Source organism: Mauremys mutica, chromosome 1 (assembly GCF_020497125.1).
Source record: "Mauremys mutica isolate MM-2020 ecotype Southern chromosome 1, ASM2049712v1, whole genome shotgun sequence".
NCBI lineage: Eukaryota > Metazoa > Chordata > Testudines > Geoemydidae > Mauremys > Mauremys mutica.
In genome coordinates, this window is record NC_059072.1 from 295,972,177 (window position 1) to 295,991,873 (window position 19,697).

General features: G+C 41.7%; 1 protein-coding gene across 2 annotated transcripts in view; it reads right to left on the bottom strand.

The window, feature by feature from the left end:
• TDRD3 (tudor domain containing 3) overlaps positions 1-19,697 on the bottom strand; it is a 271,154-nt gene that overhangs the window by 140,585 nt on the left and 110,872 nt on the right. For both annotated transcript variants that reach the window (XM_045012123.1, XM_045012124.1), the window contains one exon: positions 8,656-8,816. In XM_045012123.1, the coding sequence (XP_044868058.1) occupies positions 8,656-8,816 (161 nt within the window). The remainder of the gene's footprint in view (positions 1-8,655; positions 8,817-19,697) is intronic.

Sequence of the window (19,697 nt, forward strand, 5' to 3'; positions counted from 1 at the left end):
CAGGCAATCTCTTGCAGTAGTTGGAAAGCGAGCCTGAAGAGTGATGTGCAAGTCCAGAATCACTTGGAACCTGGTCTGAGGCAAGTTCCTGTAGTGGAACTGAGAACCCACCAATAAACTCATTCTCCTACATGGTGTACAGGACTGACTTGTTTTTGTTGATTAACAGGCCAAAGATGTCAAAAATGGACTGGATTTGTCTGATTATGTCCTCCACGTGCTGACTGGAGCAGTCTCAGATCAGCCAGTCATCCAGACCTGAATACTGATTTTTCTGATATAAGCTGTCACTACTGCCATACTTTTTGTGAAAACCCTTGGGGCTGATGACTGTAAACTCGCAGTGAACATTTGTGAACCTGAGGAATCATCTGTCACCCAAATGGACAGCCACATGAAAATAAAGCATCGCTCAAGTCAATAGGAGCATACTAATCATCAGGATCTAAGGAAGAGATAACAGAAGCCAGAGAAACCATGTAAAAATCTATATGTTCAAGTTTCAAGTATCTAGGATAGCCCTCAAGTCCCCTCTGGACTTGGGTATGAGGAAACACTGAGAATAAAACGTCCTTTCTCTGATGATGTGGACACACCCATGTCGCAACCTGATACGCAGTTATGGCTCTGTATGGCCAATTGTCGGTCCACGGCCATCTTGTCCTGTTAAAAGGACAAGGCAGCCTCCATCTTGGACCAGGTTCTTGTTGCATAGGAAAGGGCAGAGACCTAATCCTGCCCAGCAACACTAAAGTGCTGTGTGTACTTTCCTGTTTTTTTTTCTGTTGGGCCATCTAAAGGTCAGGCTAGTGCAGTGTGCAGAGACCTGATTCTGCCCAGCAACTCCGTAGTATGCATTTTCCCGCTCTTTTTGGGCCCGGTCGTCTGGAGGTCAGGCTAGTTCTGCCCAGCAACTCTAGAGTACTGTATACAGAGACCTAATTCTGCCCAGATACCCCAGTGTGCCGTGTGCAAATCCTGCCGGCGTGGGGGGCAACAGCTCGGAGCCTGGAGGGAGGGGGAACCAGGGACCAATCAGATGTTGACACGAGTGAGTGAGACCCTTTCTATAAAACTAGGTTTCCCCCCAAAATCTGTGTGGAGTATTCGCGTGTCAGCTGAAGGACCTGATCAACCTTTCGGCCAGGGTCTCCTCCCGGTATAGCTAGCTCGTGTCGTGTCGTCTTCGTTGTTGCCTTGGACCTGTTCCTGGCACCTCATCATGCTTCTGGTGTCTGCTCTGCTGGTCAGCTGCGCCTGGAGTGCGGTATTTGTTTTCTAATTTCTGGCAGTTTGCTTATCTAGCCTCCTATTTTTCCCCTCCCTAACCCAGTACCAAGTGTGTACACAGTGTTAAGGATTAAAGTATTGAGCTCATAATTGCACAATTGCCTAGGTGTATAGTTGTTCTAAGGTTTTAATAAATTGTTTATTGTAAACTGTTTTAAGTGTGTGAGTCACTGCTCTGTCTTTGTCCGGAGTGTTTGTGTCTGGGAGCTGTCTCCACCTGGGGATTAGCTGACCAAGGGGTTCCTGTCCCCGCAGTCTGTGTGAGTGGAATCTGCCCAACTGCAGCCGCACCACACTCTGGGTTTACCCTTAGTGTGAAAGCAAGGGCGGTTGAGGCAGTGGCCTGTGGGTCTCTTTCCTGTGTTGCACCGGGCACCGCCCTGACGAACCCGATTCCCATCTTGTGTGATTGGTGTGTCTGCCTATCCAGTGTGGTGCAGTGAGCAGTATAGAATTGTACTGTTAATGATTTTTGGGTTGTTTATATTGCCTAACAACATCCCAGCTAAAAACTGCCTCTCTCCCTTGGCCCAAGTTGTAACTTTCCCCCAAATAAACGCAGCCACTTGGCTTTGCACCTTATTCTGGTCCTGCCTGATTTTCCTCTCCCAATATAAAGCTGATCGAACCACAATCTATTTCGGACAACCCACTGTATGGCTCCTGACTCAAACAGTCTGCTGCGATAAATGGGCCTATAAATTAACCTTAATTCTAAAGCTAACTGGTGGAAAGTAAGTAATGGTTGATGAATTTGTTACAATAACCTGTTACATAAAATTGTTTAAGAAAAGATTTGAGAAGGAGACAAAGACTGAATTAATTTAAACAGAAAAGGTTGACTGATACTACTAAAGAACTGTGTTACGATTATGACTGGTAAATAAGAATATTAGGATATTGGAAATCAATGGATGAATAGGAATGCTTCAAAAATTCAGCCTAATTGCTGGGCAAAATAATGGGAGGATGGACCATTCCAGTCACCCTTTTTGTGGCCCTTCAAGAGAGGCTTGATGAAGAAAAAAAGAAACTTTTCACCACCGTGGAAGCTGCAGCAGAAGAACTGTTGGCATAGCAGCAGACCTTGATACTCCAGTGGGGATGCATCATTGCTGCACTAGTGAGGTCACCAAGCTGATACATGTGAGAGCCTGCTCTGTCTTTCCCTCCCTCTAGTGTCCCCTCCTTTCTATCCTCCACTACTTTCCTCCTGTCCTCTCTCTCAGATTTTCATCTGATCCTGCAATGAACTGTATTACTGAGCACCAGCATGGGGAGATGAGGTGTCCCATCCAGCTCTGCTCAGCCTGAAATGGACCACTGAAGGAGAGAGATAGGACTGATCTAATCAGATGCTGTCCCTGTCCAGGGAAGAGAGCCTGGGGCCAGAGCAACAACTGTTGTGACCAATCTACAGCATCCATCCATGACTGACCAGCCACACCATTATCCTGTGAACATTAACAAAAGCCGTATTTCTCCCATCTTTACCATCTCTTCTCCCCCCATGTGTCTCTGTTCTGTCTAAAGCAGGAAAGCGACTATCATTCCTGACTCAGAATTGAACAACAGAACTAACCCTTTTTTACCCACTAAGAAGGATTATTTGACAGATTAAGAAATGGGCCAATATTCATCTTCTTTACAAAGAAAGTTTGATAGATTTTAATTAAGTTTGTTCTGCAACATTCAATTTCAGTTTCATTGAATTTTACCTTTTCTTGATTCCTTTCCTTTTGTTCATTTTAATCAATAAACTTCTAACCTTTAGCATGAACTTTCTAGTGTGTCGCCGTGGTATTAAGGAGGCTGAAGTCTCCATATACCAATCCTCATATCTTGTTTAACACTGATTAATGTTGGATAGTGATATGGTCATGTAAACGCCTTTAACCCTTTGAGTCCATATAGTTCATCTAAATTAAAACAAGACTGTATTGTTTGCTTGAGAATAGCCTCATGAGATTGGTCTCGAAAAAGGGACAGGAAAGGGGTATGGGTAAAAGGGACAGAGAGAAACTGCAGATTGTAACCTAGTCCCACAGTGCTCAGAACTTCTCAGTCTATTATGATGATGATCCAAGCACTGAGGAAATAAGATGGCCTCTTTCCAAGGAGGAGTAGGACAGGGAAGATTCTGATGGGTTTCATATGCTGACCTCAACCAAAGAGTCAAACAGATGTCTTTGACGTACACGGCTGTTTAGATGAAGCTAAGGTGGAAGGAGAAGGTGATCTCCTTCAGAGACTTATCTCTTCTTCTAGCCTGGCCAGGTTGTCTCAAGGGATATAATGACTGCCTCTGCTGATTCTAAGGGTGGTATTATTTCCTGTTTGGAGATGGCAGGTAGATGCCCAAGGACCTGAGAGTATCTCTAGAATCCTTAAGAAAATGTAGAACCTCACTCATTTTTTCAGAGAAGCATTTGCTGGACTTCCATAGGTATACCAAAGGATTGCAAACCACGAGTAACAGTACATAGTTATCACCATTGCTATCACCTTTGCTGCTGTGTCAGCCACAACTAGGTCTGCTTGGAAAGCTGTTCTTGCCATCACACATCACAAATGCCTGGAACTCCTCCGGCAGTTTATCATGTCCCAGTTGGAGAAATTATACCTAGCCAAAAGTGCTTGATGACTGGCTATACCAATGCTTCTCAAACTTGGGTCACTGTGTAGGGAAAGCCCCTGGCAGGCCGGGCCAGTTTGTTTACCTGCCCCGTCCGCAGGTCCGGACGATCGTGGCTCCAACTGGCCACGGTTCGCCGCCGCAGGCCAATGGGAGCTGCTGGAAGTGGCGTGAGCCGAGGAACGTACTGGTCACTGCTTCCAGCAGCTCCCATTGGCCTGTGGTGGCAAGAAAGAACTGATGGGCGGGCGGAGAAGTTCCAGCCTTTATACCCTTGGCTGTGAGCACAAGCAGATGCAGGGGACATGTGCTGGCCCAAGAGATACCGCTATGGGAAAAAACTCTTGCTTCAGTGTACTGGGTGTACACAACTGTAATGTGGAATGTATATATGCAATCACCTGAATAATTTTAATTATTACATACATAAAATATACTTACATGCTTATTTTACAAGCAGGGAAGCAGGAAGAAAGATATATTTAAAATAAGTTTCACGGGCAAAATATTCCTGGATCTAACTCTGCTGTCTTTCTGCTCACACATACTACTCCTATGGCAGGGGATGGGTCTAGAATGGATAGTATATTTGCTCCAGGTTTTGTTATCTTCACAGAAATTTTAGGTCTTTGAACAGGTCATTCAGTGAAGGAAGAAGAAAACATGAATGTTGAAATTGGTGTTTTTCAACAGTACAAATGACTTCCTCAGCAAGCATAAATATTGTGCTGCTTTTCAGAAAGTGTTCTTTGATGAACAAAACCTCAGCAGCAATGACTCGAACAGAAATAGCCCATATTAGTGCAATATCCTAAGGCTGAATGTCGTACAAGTGAAACTAATTGAGAGAAGCATCTATAAGACTGAATTGTTATCGCTGCTGCATCAGTAGAAATGGAGCCTGATTTTCTTTTCTTTTTTCGAACCAAAATTATCCATAATACTAGACATTTTGCAATGTATATGTATGACAAGACATAATGGATAATAGTTAAACCAACTTCAGTAAGAATCTAGGATACAGATCAACTAAACCACAACTTGAATTAATAACCAATAGGTAAGCAGAGCTCAACAACTGCAATGGCACAAAAATCAGACTAGTGAAAGACCCTTATATTCCTACAGGGTGATAAGATTTTTCCTTCCTCGAATAAAGAAAAATGTGGAGTTAGATAAGGTTTTGTCATGGTTGGTAGTGGTACGGCAACTTCCTAACATATCAGTGTTTTCACAGAATGCACTGAGACCTATTTATAGCACTAACCAGAAAAATGCAATTTATAGTTCAAGTCACTATGCATGACACATGATCTTTTGGAGGGGTGGAGGAGAACTGCATTTCCATCATTCTTGCTCTTTCAACATGAACACCCTATTACTTTTCCTGAAATATACCATGATCAAAAAGCAGTCACTAGCTACGCAGCTGATGAACCAGGAAACAAATCAATCTTGTAAGAACGCAATGCAAAAGTCCATGTCCCCAAAACTTTATCATTTGCCTTTCTCCTACCCCATGGATATTAGAGTCTTGGTCCCTAAGCTTTCCCCCAGAGTCAATCCAAAGCCCTGTTACTCATGGCAGATAAATAAAACTAAATACATGTCTAAAAATTGTAAAAAGAGATGCTTATGAAAGTGTTGCCATTTTCATGGGCTATAAAATTAAATCTTTCTGAGTTTCTCTTCTCTCCATGTGTAGTTAAGATTCCACAATTAAAAAGCCTCAAAGAAATGCTTCTGATATCACTGGTCTACAATTTTTGAGAAGGCGTCTGGCTTCAGAGATAAAATGTGCTATTTATTATGTATTTTGATGTGCTGAATTCAAATATGACAATTAAAACAACTGATTGGCTACTGTTTCTAAGATATTTAAGTTTTTACATTTTATGTCTATGTATATTGTGTAGATAGTAGAGTTTTAATCATAAATTGTAAACCGAGGTCTTTTCATGTGTTTATGGTTGCTTTACATGATAATATTTCACCTGTCCTGTTTATGTAACACTTTAAAAATCAGCAAAAAGGTTATATAAATAAAATTTATTATGAAACAAAAGGCAAAAAACTATTATGTACGTAGTTTAGTCCTATTCAGTGTCTACTCAGCGCTTCTTGGCTTGTCTCTTGTATTCATTAAATGGAGCATCTCTTGTCACTGTCAAGCAATAGTCTGCAAGCATTGATGGGCTCCATTTCCCCTGATAGCGTTTCTCCATTGTTGCAATGTCCTGGTGAAATCGCTCGCCGTGCTCGTCGCTCACTGCTCCGCAGTTCGGTAGGAAAAAAAATCTAGATGAGAGTGCAAAAAATGTATCTTTAGTAACATGTTGCAACCAAGGCTTTTGTATGCCTTGAGGAGGTTTTCCACCAACAACCTGTAGTTGTCTGCCTTGTTGTTTCCGAGAAAATTTATTGCCACTAACTGGAAGGCTTTCCATGCCGTCTTTTCCTTGCCACGCAGTGCATGATCAAATGCATCATCTCGAAGAAGTTCACGAATCTGAGGACCAACAAAGACACCTTCCTTTATCTTAGCTTCACTTAACCTTGGAAATTTTCCACAGAGGTACTTGAAAGCTGCTTGTGTTTTGTCAATGGCCTTGACAAAGTTCTTCATCAGACCCAGCTTGATGTGTAAGGGTGGTAACAAAATCTTCCTTGATTCAACAAGTGGTGGATGCTTAACACTTTTCCTCCCAGGCTCCAATGACTGTCGGAGTGGCCAATCTTTCTTGATGTAGTGGGAATCTCTTGCACGACTATCCCATTCGCAGAGAAAACAGCAGTACTTTGTGTATCCAGTCTGCAGACCAAGCAAGAGAGCAACAACCTTCAAATCGCCACAAAGCTGCCACTGATGTTGGTCATAGTTTATGCACCTCAAAAGTTGTTTCATGTTGTCATAGGTTTCCTTCATATGGACTGCATGACCAACTGGAATTGATGGCAAAACATTGCCATTATGCAGTAAAACAGCTTTAAGACTCGTCTTCGATGAATCAATGAACAGTCTCCACTCATCTGGATCATGAACGATGTTGAGGGCTGCCATCACACCATCGATGTTGTTGCAGGCTACAAGACCACCTTCCATGAAGAAGAATGGGACAAGATCCTTTTGACGGTCACGGAACATGGAAACCCTAACATCACCTGCCAGGAGATTCCACTGCTGTAGTCTGGAGCCCAACAGCTCTGCCTTACTCTTGGGTAGTTCCAAATCCCTGACAAGGTCATTCAGTTCACCTTGTGTTATGAGATGTGGTTCAGAGGAGGAGGATGGGAGAAAATGTGGGTCCTGGGACATTGATGGTTCAGGACCAGAAGTTTCATCCTCTTCCTCGTCTGACTCAAGTGAGAATGATTCTGGTGCATCAGGAACCGGCAGTCCTTCTCCGTGGGGTACTGGGCGTATAGCTGATGGAATGTTTGGATAATGCACACTCCACTTTTTCTTCTTTGACACACCTTTCCCAGCTGGAGGCACCATGCAGAAGTAACAATTGCTGGTATGATCTGTTGGCTCTCTCCAAATCATTGGCACTGCAAAAGGCATAGATTTCCTTTTCCTGTTCAACCACTGGCGAAGATTTGTTGCACAAGTGTTGCAGCATATGTGTGGGGCCCACCTCTTGTCCTGATCTCCAATTTTGCAGCCAAAATAAAGGTGATAGGCTTTCTTAACCATAGTGGTTATACTGCGCTTTTGTGATGCAAAAGTCACTTCACCATGAACATAGCAGAAGTTATCTGCACTGTTCACACAAGTACGAGGCATCTCTGCTCACTTTGGCTAAACAGAAATGTGTCCCTTTGCAAAATCAAAAACTGACAAATAAGAGAGCACGACACTGTATGATTTCTAGAGCTGATACAGGACAATTTGTTCAGCAGAGTGATGTAAGCTTCATTATGATTGCATCATCCATGACTTCTAGGAATAACACGATGCAATTCATATCATGTATGATGCAATACCAGCTTCAGATTGCATCATTCATTGCTTTGCCTAAAAAGCAAGTACTGTCCAAACCCAGTCATAGATTTATTCATAGATCCAGTCAAAGATGTATTTTAGTCATTTCTGGTTTAAATTGAGATCCCTTCCCTTTATAACTCACTTATCCTCCGCTATTCCCAAGTCAAGGGTCGTATATACTGACCCAATAGCATAACTTGAAAACTAGAGCCAATCAACAATTTTAAGCATCATTTTCGTTCTCAGTGACCCAGAATTAGTAAAGTTTGACTACATTTATTTCAGAAGCATTTTGCCTGTAGAGCAGTGATTCTGGGGAGCAACTTCATCTACTCATCTCTTGTATGCATTTTACCTGGGTTGCCTGACATTTCACTATTTTTCAGGTTTCCTCTTCATCTCAAATTTATCAGACAATTGTCTCTGACTTCTCTATTTATTCTCTGTGGAACTTAAACATAACAAGTACAAGGAAAATTGCAAGCTCTCTGACATGGCGGGAGTAAAAAGCAAAAGCTATGATATTTTTGGGATAAAAACCAAGAACAACAAGAGAAGAAAAGGGAAAAAGGCAATGCAGTCAGGAACAAAAAGGTCTATTGCATTGTAAGAATTAATTCTGCTTATTTTTTTGTTATTTTGACAAAGTGGGAAATATTTTGCATATTACTGATTTTTCCATTAATCCTATATAATGTGTAAATGTTGCAACAAAGACTCAGTGAAGAAAATTGTTGTTCACCTTATTTTTGACATGTAATTATATTCTATTGCTATGCAGCTTGTGTGTCCATCAGTCATCTGCAAACGCAGCATTCTGGGAGCAGCCTGAGATTCTTCATTATCCTTTGGTGCAGCAACATTGCGTATTTTTTGTATCTGCAGGACACATGGGCCTTCCAGCTATAAATACAAAATGAAAAAATGAAAAGTGAAAACATGAAAAACTCAATCACATTTTTCTTTTTTTGTTTTAAACATTGAGATTTTGCTACACAGTGTTGTCTAGCCATACAAACTGAAGCCTATAGGCAAAACACAGCCTAATGGTCTGCAATTTCTGAAACTTCATGTTTTAGACTATCTTGTACATAAAATGAATTTGCAGAGAAAAGGCAGTCTTCTACATATATATACTCGTTACAATGCCAATTATCTGAAGGGGATGAAGAGTATTTAAAAAAAATGCTGTGAAAATATTGTCACTTTCAGATTATCATGGAGGCCAAACACTAGGATTTGAAAATGCTATACCACAGGTTCCCAAAGCCAGAGTGCAGTAAAGTGAATATCAGCTGGCTTTACAGACCAGCTGGCTTTAAAAGAGCTGTATTCCAGCTAGTTCTGGCAGCTAAACTAGGAACATAGGGTCTTCAAATAGGGGGGTTAACATATCGTATGGCCCCCAGAAGACATTAGCAAAATTCACATAACTAAATTCAGTAAATCCATGTTGCACTAGCTATCCCACAGAAAGAATCTCATTTTGCTCGACTTAGAGTCAGGGTGGATTTATATAAATCCAAGTGATTTAAATCACCAATTTTAATTATGATTTCAATGAGCAAGCAGAAAACCTTGCTTTAAATCATTTTTGTCTTGTTTTGCATTTGTCCTTTTTATTTATTTTCCTAACAAAGTTTGGTACAACCACTAAAACATGTTGATACACAACCAAATAGAGCTCTTAGCCAAAAAAACCCTAAACTGCATTTAGTGTAACCCAGAGTATACGCTATATCTATACACATTTTATTTAAGCAATTATATAACTTAACATACATCTATTCAGATGCTTAATTTTTACATTTGTATTATGTTAAAAAAAAGTAAACAATGCATTTCTTCTTTACCAGATGATCATTCTTCTTGACTCAAGATTTGTGCCAAGTTGTATTAAAATGGACACTGGAATTCAATTAAAAACGCACAGTAACAGCATTTTAAATTTGTTTTTATTAATTAAATAAAATTACCTTAATGTGCTGGATACATAAGAAAAAAAGTTTTAAGAAAACAAATTTTGCATTTAAAACTAAGCGATTTATTAAACAAAGAAAGTATTAATTGTAGGTAGTGTCTTGATGGTCGTCATGGCCCAAATTTTCAAAGTTATTTAGGTGCCTAAGGATGCAGATAGGTGCCTACAGCAGTGGTTCCCAAACTTGTTCCGCCACTTGTGCAGGGAAAGCCCCTAGCGGGGCAGGCCAGTTTGTTTACCTGCCACTTCCACACGTTTGGCCGATCATGGCTCCCAGTGACTGCGGTTTGCTGCTCCAGGCCAATGGGAGCTGCTGGAGGTGGCGCGGGCCAAGGGACATACTGGCCGCCACTTCCCGCCACCTCCATTGGCCTGGAGTGAACCGTGGCCACTGGGAGCCACAATCGGCCAAACCTGCGGACACGGCAGGTAAACAAACCAGCCCGGCCCACTAGCAGCTTTCCTGCACAAGTGGCGGAATAAGTTTGGGAACCACTGACCTAGAGGAATTTTCTGAAGTGCCCAAGAAGGTTAACTTCTGTTAAAATCTATATGAGTTAGGCACCTAACTTGCTTAGACGTTTTTAAAAAAATCTCCCTAGACACCTATCTGAATCTTTGAGTGCCTAAATACTTTTGATAATCTGCCTCCTTGTCTTTCAAATTCTTAGAATTAGTAGATGTCATTTTCTCCCACCTGTTTTTTATTCATAAACTGAAAAAGGAAAACAAACTATCCTGCTTTTACAACTCACAGTTGGGTTCCAAACTTTAATGAATTACTCCAAATGAAGAAAATATTGTCTCTGCGCCTGCTAGCTAAACTGAAATAAAAAATAATTAAGGCAAAAGCTTTCCTGCACAACAGAAACTGAAAGTATTACATTTGAAAAAAATCTAAATACCAGCATTCACTCTGTTGTAAATGTTGAAAATAATATAGATACTGAATGCAATATGTGACACTGTAACTTATTTATAAAGCTTGCATACACCTTCCTATTGATGTACTCCGTTGCAAGGTGGTCTGGTGCCAAAATTGGAATGTTTGTGCCATCTATTGCCCCTCCACTGTTAGGGAAACCCATTTCTGCAAAGCTGTCCACTATTTCACGCACATTTCTCAGAGTTGCGGTCCTTCATAGCAGAATGCAATTTACTGCCCTGCACACTAGCATTAATGCAGACCCAATGGTCAACTTCCCCACTCCAAATTGATTTGCAACTGACCAGTAGCAGTCTGAAGTTGCCAGCTTCCACACAGCAATTGCCACACGCTTCTCTACCAATAAGGCAGTTCTCATGGTGGTGTCCTTGTGCCGCAGTTCTGAGGCAAGGTCCGCACACAGTTCAAGGAAGGTGGCTTTCCGCATCCAAAAGCCACCATCCTTCCTGTAGCCACTGTTCTTCATCCCACACCTGCATGATGATACAATTCCACCATTCAGTGCTTGTTTCCCAAGCCCAAAAGCGACAGTCTAGTCTATGCAGCTGTTCTGTGAATACCAAAAGCCATCTAAAGTTGCTCCTATCCATATCACACAGAATGTTGGGCACCTGTGAGTCTTCTTCAGTTACGAATTTCACAATTAACTGCACTGCCATCCGTGATGTCTTCATGACAGTTAACAGAGCACAAGAGAACAGTGTGGGACCTATCCCTTCTCACAAAGATGCTGGGGTACACAGCAAAGAAAGCCTGTTGCAAAAATACTGCAAAACAAAGCCGGAACCCCATGGAGTGCTGGGACAGAAAGCAATGCATCACGGAACATTGAGCCGGGTCCCAAGACGCACCGCAATCCGCTCTCCCTGCCCACAACACCTAGTGGCAGAAGGTACTGAGCTGAACTGTCGGATGCGTACCCACAGTGCATTGCCCACATTGTCAATGATGGTGCCCCACTGTGGACACAATCTGCCAACAAAGGAAGCAAGTGTGAATGTGAGATTCTGATTTTTATTATGTTGATTTTTGGGTGTCAACATCACTTTTGTCAAATTGGTAGTGTAGACATGGCCTTAGACTTCGAAACCCATCAAAGCAGAAACAGGGCTGCAGATAGTGTATTTCTGGTAAACAAAAAAAAACAAAACAAAAAATCTTCTCTTTTTAAGAAGGAAACAGAGAGCTCTGAGACCCATCATTTAGCTAGAATGGAATTCGTGGATGCATTTGCAAATGCTAATATACATTGGAAAAACCTGATCACCCAAAGCTGTGTGAGTTCATTCAACGGAATGTACAAAATGCCGGTTGCTTACCAAGTGAGACTAAGCTATGACAGGACGACCTTCCAAAGGTTTTTGCTACACATTTTGAGAAGATGAAGTCTCAAATTAACCCATTTGAGTCTTCTGCAATTATTTTGGATGAGTCCACAGATGAGCAAGACAACTATGTACTGCATGTTCTGTTTGATTTTATTTCTGACAAGGTCAAAGATGTATAGACAGGAAAGCTAACAGTGCTTACCGACTGCATTTATTTGGATGCCGTTAACTACACTACAGTTTCTCAAGCAATAATTAAAACCATTTCAAAATACAGTGCAAACTTTGACAAGGTATCTGTTTTCATAAGTGACAATGCAACTTACATAACTAAATCTTTCAAATCGGTTCTCCAAGCTCTAATGCCAAATGCTGCCCATATTACATGTAATGCACATATAATTTCTCTTGTCAGTGAGCTGTGGAGATGCGAGTTTGGTAAAGTTGATAAACTGGTGAGCTACATTAAATAGATCTTTTAACACTGCCCTAGCTGCAAACTCTGATACAGGCAGCACATTGCAAACACAACTGAAATTACTGAAATTGGGGAACAAAAAATTGCACTTCCCCAAGAGCCAGTAATTACTTGTTGGAATTCCTAGTTTCGGGCTGTACAATACCATGCAGCTCACCTGAAGTACTACTCTGAGTTCGTCTCAGAAGAGCTGACACTGACACTGAAAATGCAGGTTTTAACACAACTGTCAACCCTTCTAAATGATGCTCAGCTGAATGAGGAAGTTCAGTTCGTTGTCATGGACTTATGCACTTAATCACTTGGTTTGACTCTCGACATGTCACAATCCACCAAGCATACAACAAAGTAATGGACGTATTGTTCTGGGCTGAAGCACAGTCAAACGAAAATCGCTCTGACAAAGCTGAGTTAAATGCCAGTGCTCAGCAGGTGTCCTCACGCATAGCAAAAAAGCTCAGACAAACACTCTACTGCTATGGAGAAGAGTCAATCGATATAACAAAAACGGCTCAAAAGTTTCAACAACCTGCAGCAGGGTTCCTAGAAGCAGTGTGTATTTTTGACCCTGCACAAATGCACCTTTTGATGGCAGATTTAACCTCGCTTAATGCAATTCCTGGCTTTGATAAGAATTGTAGGTTGGAGATGCCAGCTTATGAAAATATTGTCAAAGAAGCGAACTGTAGTTTGTCTTTGCTACAGTTCTGGAACTCAGTGGAAGGCAGAATCCCCCATCTTGCAAGTCTAGCTCGGCGCTGACAATTACAACAAATTCCATGGATGCAGAGACAGCAGTGTCTAAACATGGACACGTGTTTTCAGCACAGAGACAGGGAATGAAGAAAGACATGATTGCTGGATGGTCCATGCTGACATTCAATTAATGACATTTGAAACCAGAACATTTTTTCCCCCGCACTTGTTTTTCATAGAATCCCAGAAGAATCATAGAAAATTAGGGTTGGAAGAGACCTCAGGAGGTCATCTAGTCCAACCCCCTGCTCAAAGTTTTTGTTAACTTAAGGCTGTGGTTCTCAAATTTGAGGTTACCAACTGAGACCATTACACTACAAAACTGTCTCAGATGCCCGAATCTACCAATCAGGGAGTTGAGCTTTGAGTGTTATTTGCTGTTGTAAAGTGTCAATCAATGAACCCTGTCAAATTCACATAAATTTTCTTTATTTTATTGAAACAAGCTAATAAATGCATCTGGAAAGGGAGTACACCCTGTACAGTCACCCCTCCCCCTGCGGATGCAGAGCAATGGGGGCAAGAAATGGGAGGGAGGGTTGCAGAGCTTTTTGCAAGCGAGAGAGGTACCCAAAGAGCCACCAAGGGCCGCGCACTTAATTAGAAGAGCCGCCCAGGTATGCACATTGCACTCAGCGGCGTCGCCAAGGTGGGCCGGGAAGATGGCAGTGGGATGAGGTGGGGAATAGGAGGATGGTGAAAGCAGTGGGGTGAGATGGGGGGTGGTGATGGGGGAGCTTGGAGTATGTGGGGCTGCCAAACACCCCCGCCTCCCAACCCCAAGGCTGCGGCGAGGCCAAACAATCCCCTCCCAGCCCCAGGGCTGCGGCAGGGCCAAACACCCCTCTCCCTGCTGCAGCAGGGAGAGAGGACTCCCCCAGCCCAGGTGCTGCTTTTCGGGGTCCTCTCTCCCCACCACAGCCCCAGGGCAGCCTGCATCCCAAACCCCTCATCCCTGGCCCCACCTCAGAACCCGCACTACCCACACCCCAACCCTCTGCCCCAGTCCCACCACACATAACCGATATAGTGATTCACATAAAATTAATTCCGCACATGGATGGGAAAAATTAGAGGGAACACTGGTTGTCCCTTCCAAGCCAGCCAGGAATAGCCCTAGGAGCCCCTGGCTGGGGCACTCCCAGCAGCACAGGTGAGATCTGACCCACCTCCACCCCTGAGAACTCCTGAGGCTGAAAGAAGCTCTGCAGTTGCTGCTTTTGGAGTCCAGCTCTGAAGGCAGCACAGAAGTGAGGGTGGCAATCCCATGACCCTCCTACAACAGGTTTGCGAACCCCCTCTCCCCTGTCCTCCAATCCCTTTTTGGGTCAGGACCCCCACAGTTACAAAACCATGAAATTTCAGATTTAAACATCTGAAAACATGAAATTTACCAATTTTCAAATCCCATGGCCATGAAACTGACCATAATGGACCATGAATTTCTAGGGCCCTAGTAATAATATAAAGACTATATTATAATGCACATGCACAAGGGGGATGAATTAAGATTGTACAATCAACCTTAATTCTGGCATTCCCTTTATTTTTCAAGCTTAATAATATTCTAGTAACAGAGGTTTTTGTGCTTTATTACATATAAACTCCCCACCCAAATAGTGAAAACTTAAAAGTGCAAAGCTCCATTAACAAACTAAACCCCTAATAAAATATATACTTGTAATAACTGTTTACTTAACTAATTAATGAGTTTACACACCTTTCATAAATGAAATATTTTAAAACAGATCCTTCACTTTTGAGCTCAGAATTCTGTATTTCCCTTTCAAAAACTGGTGACATCATAGAATCATAGAATCTCAGGGTTGGAAGGGACCTCAGGAAGTCATCTAGTCCAACCCCTTGCTCAAAGCAGGACCAAACCCAACTAAATCATCCCAGCCAGGGCTTTGTCAAGCCTGACCTTAAAAACCTCTAAGGAAGGAGATTCCACCACCTCCCTAGGTAACCCATTCCAGTTCTTCACCACCCTACTAGTGAAAAAGTTTTTCCTAATGTCCAACCTAAACCTCCCCCTCTGCAACTTGAGACCATTACTCCTTGTTCTGTCATCTTCTACCACTGAGAACAGTCTAGATCCATCCTCTTTGGAACCCCCTTTCAGGTAGTTGAAAGCAGCTATCAAATTCCCCCTCATTCTTCTCTTCTGCAGACTAAACAATCCCAGTTCCCTCAGCCTCTCCTCATAAGTCATGTGCTCCAGCACCCTAATCACTTTTGTTGCCCTCCGCTGGACTCTTTCCAATTTATCCACATCCTTCTTGTAGTGTGGGGCCCAAAACTGGACACAGTACTCCAAATGAGGCCTCACCAGTGCCGAATAGAGGGGAATGATCACATCCCTCGATCTGCTGGAAATGCCCCTACTTATACAACCCAAAATGCCATTAGCCTTCTTGGCAACAAGGGCACACTGTTGACTCATATTCAGCTTTTCGTCCACCGTAACCCCTAGGTCCTTTTCTGCAGAACTGCTGCCCATCACAACCACCTTAAAACAAAACTGGGATTGGACAGGAAATATGGCTTTGAAGCACAGGACTGAAAGTAAGGACTTCCAGGCTCTGTTCCAGGTAATGTCATGTACTCATTTTGTGACACTGGGCAAGTCACTTGTGGGTTTATTTTCAGAGGTCCTAGGCAGCTGCAACTCCTATTAAGTTAACCTCAGGCACTCAGCCTCTTTAAAAGTCAGCCCACTAATTTCGGGGCTCAGTGTCTCCATTGGTACGGTAGGGATAATAATACTATTCTACCTCACAGAGCATAAGCCTTAACTCAATTTAAGTAATGCTTTGAAATCTTTTGGTTTAAAGCACTGCAACTGAAAAGTACTTTTAACTCTATGTTGAGAGTTCCCCAGGCAAGGAGTATCTACTTGCCTTTATCACAAACATAATAGAAAAAAATATCACCTGCTGTTACACAGCAAGACACTGAATCTTGAACACTGGCTTCTGAAAATTATATGAGGGGCACATATTTTTAAAATGGTCTGATTTTAAAACAAACACTTGAAATTGTTAGTGATTTTACATTTTAATGGTAATTGCAAAGTTTAAAAAATCAACTGAAAAGATAACCATTATAGAAACCATTAGAAAAACTAACATACGGAAACAAACTAGATAAGAAAAGCTTATACTACAGATAGCATCCTTCAAATATAAAGCCTCAGGTTTTCCTTTCCTGTGTTTAAAACGAAATTAAAAGGCAAAACCTACATGGATCAGGTCAATTTAGTACATGAAGCAATATTACTGAAAAAAATTAAGAGTACAATGTATCAAATAGCTTTCTTCCAGCAAAGCACCTGTTAAAATATGATCTCCTTCCTTTTCCTTTACTAGTCTTAATCTAATCCATTAAAAAAAAACCTGCTAGCCCTGTAACTGCAGATTTTTACGTTATTTTTATAATGTATTCCTAGCTTGAAGCACATAGGACTCTCAGACATACCATTTAATCACAGCAAACTATGTCCACATCTTTCCTGCATATCAAAATACACCTATAATTTAAGGTTTTGGTGGGGAGGAAGACCTCACTATTGATGCAAAAATGATCTTAATCAAATTATTATAACATTTTTAATATTAGGTCATTACAAACTTGTTTGTGCCTTTACAAGTGTGAGGTTGCACTCCATATACTTTATGGAAATACACTTATGAGTATGACATAAGTGGAATATGCTTCCCACTAAATACCCCTTCTGTGGTGTCATTAGAAAGCTTGTAATCTACTAAGTGACAGTCCCAAGGCGATCTCTGTGACCGAACCCGTCACAGTGGCGTAGTAAGCAGGATATGTGCACAGGTGATTGCTTTGAGACACTGGTAATGATTTTAAGTGAGTTTTGAGTGTGGTGGCTGAAGAACAGACAAAGGAGTTACTGGTTTGTTATTTTCTGTTTGCTTATTTCGGGTAATAGAAATAGGGACAGAAAAGTAAGCAAAATGAGCAAGAGTGAAGCTCAGAAGAAGCCAGAACTGCACAGGTTGCAGATTGCTGAGAAGGAAAATGAACACAAAAGGCAGATGGAATTAAGACAAATGGAAACTGATGCGCAAATTGCCAGGGAGAGAGCTGTGCACCAGCAAGCCCTGGAACTCAGGCAGCTGGAGGCTGATGAAAAAAGGCAGGAGAAGGAGAGAGAGAGTTAAAAGACAAAGCAACTGAGGCCCAGAAACAGGCTCAGATTGAAGCACAAAAAGCTTCCCTGGAATTAAAAGACAAAGAAATGCAGGCCCAAATTGAGACCCAGAAGCATGAACTGGCTATAATGGAGTGGAAGAGACAGAACTCTTCAGCAGCTGGCTTCACTTCCCCAAAAATCCACAGATGGGAACGGTTATGCCCACTATATGATGAATCCAGTGATACTGCCAAATATTTCATCACCTTTGAGAAACTGTGCACTCTCCATGAGATTCCTGAGGATCAAAACATGACTACTTTGGTTGCAAAATTGACTGAAAGAGCTCTGGACAGAGACACTAAGATGGCTATTGCTGATGCTTCAAACTATGGTATATTTAAGGAATTGGTTTTGAAACAGTTTCAGATTACATCTGAAACCTAAAGGGTTAAATTCAAGAGCCTTAAGAGGGGAACTGGATTAAGTAATGTGTCTTATGTAAATGAAATGACAAGACGGTGAGGAGAAAAGGCATTACAAGCTTTGAAGAAATGTGTGATTTGGTTGCTCAAGAGCAGTTCCTGAATATGTATAGTGACCACGTAAAACAGTACTTGTGGGACAAAAAGGTGGATGCAGTGGGTCAATTAGCTGGGTATGCAGACTCTTATGAGCAATCACAAGCTGTAATTAAACATAAACCACTGGCAGAGGGGTACAGGGTTGGTGGAAAGCAGAATCACTGTTTTACCCCTGAGGAAAAGGACGCTGGGCATTCACCTCCCCATTTCCCTGTTATTCATCCCAAGTCTCCTGTACAAGCAGAGGATCCCAGAGGGATGGGGAGGGTGCATTAAGAGATCTCTTTTAGCCATGCTGAACTCGAGCCATCAGCTAGACTTCTATGAGATATCAGAGAGACAGGCAGAGATATTAGTTTGGACAGAAAGAGTCCCATCTGGAACAGAGAGGTACATCCATGAGTCATCAGCATACAGATGGTAGTTGAATCTGTGTTTGCAATGAGCTTACTCAGAGATAAGGTGTCGAGGAAGACAAGAAGGTGGCCCAGGACAGAGTCCTGTGGAACAGCCACAGAAAGCTGGAGGGTGGATGAGGAGGATCCAACACTGGAAAGGTGACTAGAGAGGTACGAGGAGAACCAAGAAAAGAGACTCAGAGAAGCCAGAGTATAAAATTTCGAGAGGAGGAGCACAGACCACTGTGTCTACGGTGGCTACCAGATAAAAGAAAATGAGGATGGAGTATTGGTTTTGACATTTGGTTAAGAAGTCACTATACACATTGATGAGAGCTTTGTCAGTTGAGTGTAAGTGCATTCAAGATGAAAATAACTACTTACCTAACAATACATTCTTATGTAAGCAATTACTGTAGTTGTCACAAATGCTACATAGTCAAAAGTGGGATAGCGAATGAGAAAGGAAGAGTTCCACAATGTGATCTTCCCAACATGTGGCTCACATTATGAAAAATTAGACCATCCTGTATTACTTGATTGATTTTACCAACTAATGTATATGACAATCAAAAAAAATGGCCAGTGAAAGCTGAGGAAGGAACAAAAATATACAATCATGTATGCTGCTGACGTAACTTAAATTACTACAGAAAAAGTAGGAAACCTACTATGTAACTTTAAAGAGAATGCATAGTAATTACAGGGTAACTCGTAACTCCAGTTAGGTTTGATTACTGCCAAAAGCACCTCTCCAATCAATTATCAGAAATGAAGTTCCTTTTTAGCACTTTTTCTGAAGTGAATGTTTAACTTGTAACAGAAAACTAAAGAAACGCTTTAAACATGCCAACAATAATAAGCATTTCACAAGTCTTATTTGTATTTAATTCAAGATGCTTCTTGGTTATTCATTGCATATATGCATTTGGCGGAGAGGGGGATTTTTTTTAATTTTAAGCTAATGTAGCCATCTGGTGGCTTATGTTGGTAATACAGATTTTAAAAACCATGCAAAACATATATAGAGAATAAAATGTGTGTGTTAATACACGCAAATACAATGAGCCTATGTGCCAGTGATGATATTTGAATACCTGTGTCACACTTGTCTGTGACAAAATATTTTATATGGATTCTGTGCTGTCTTTCAA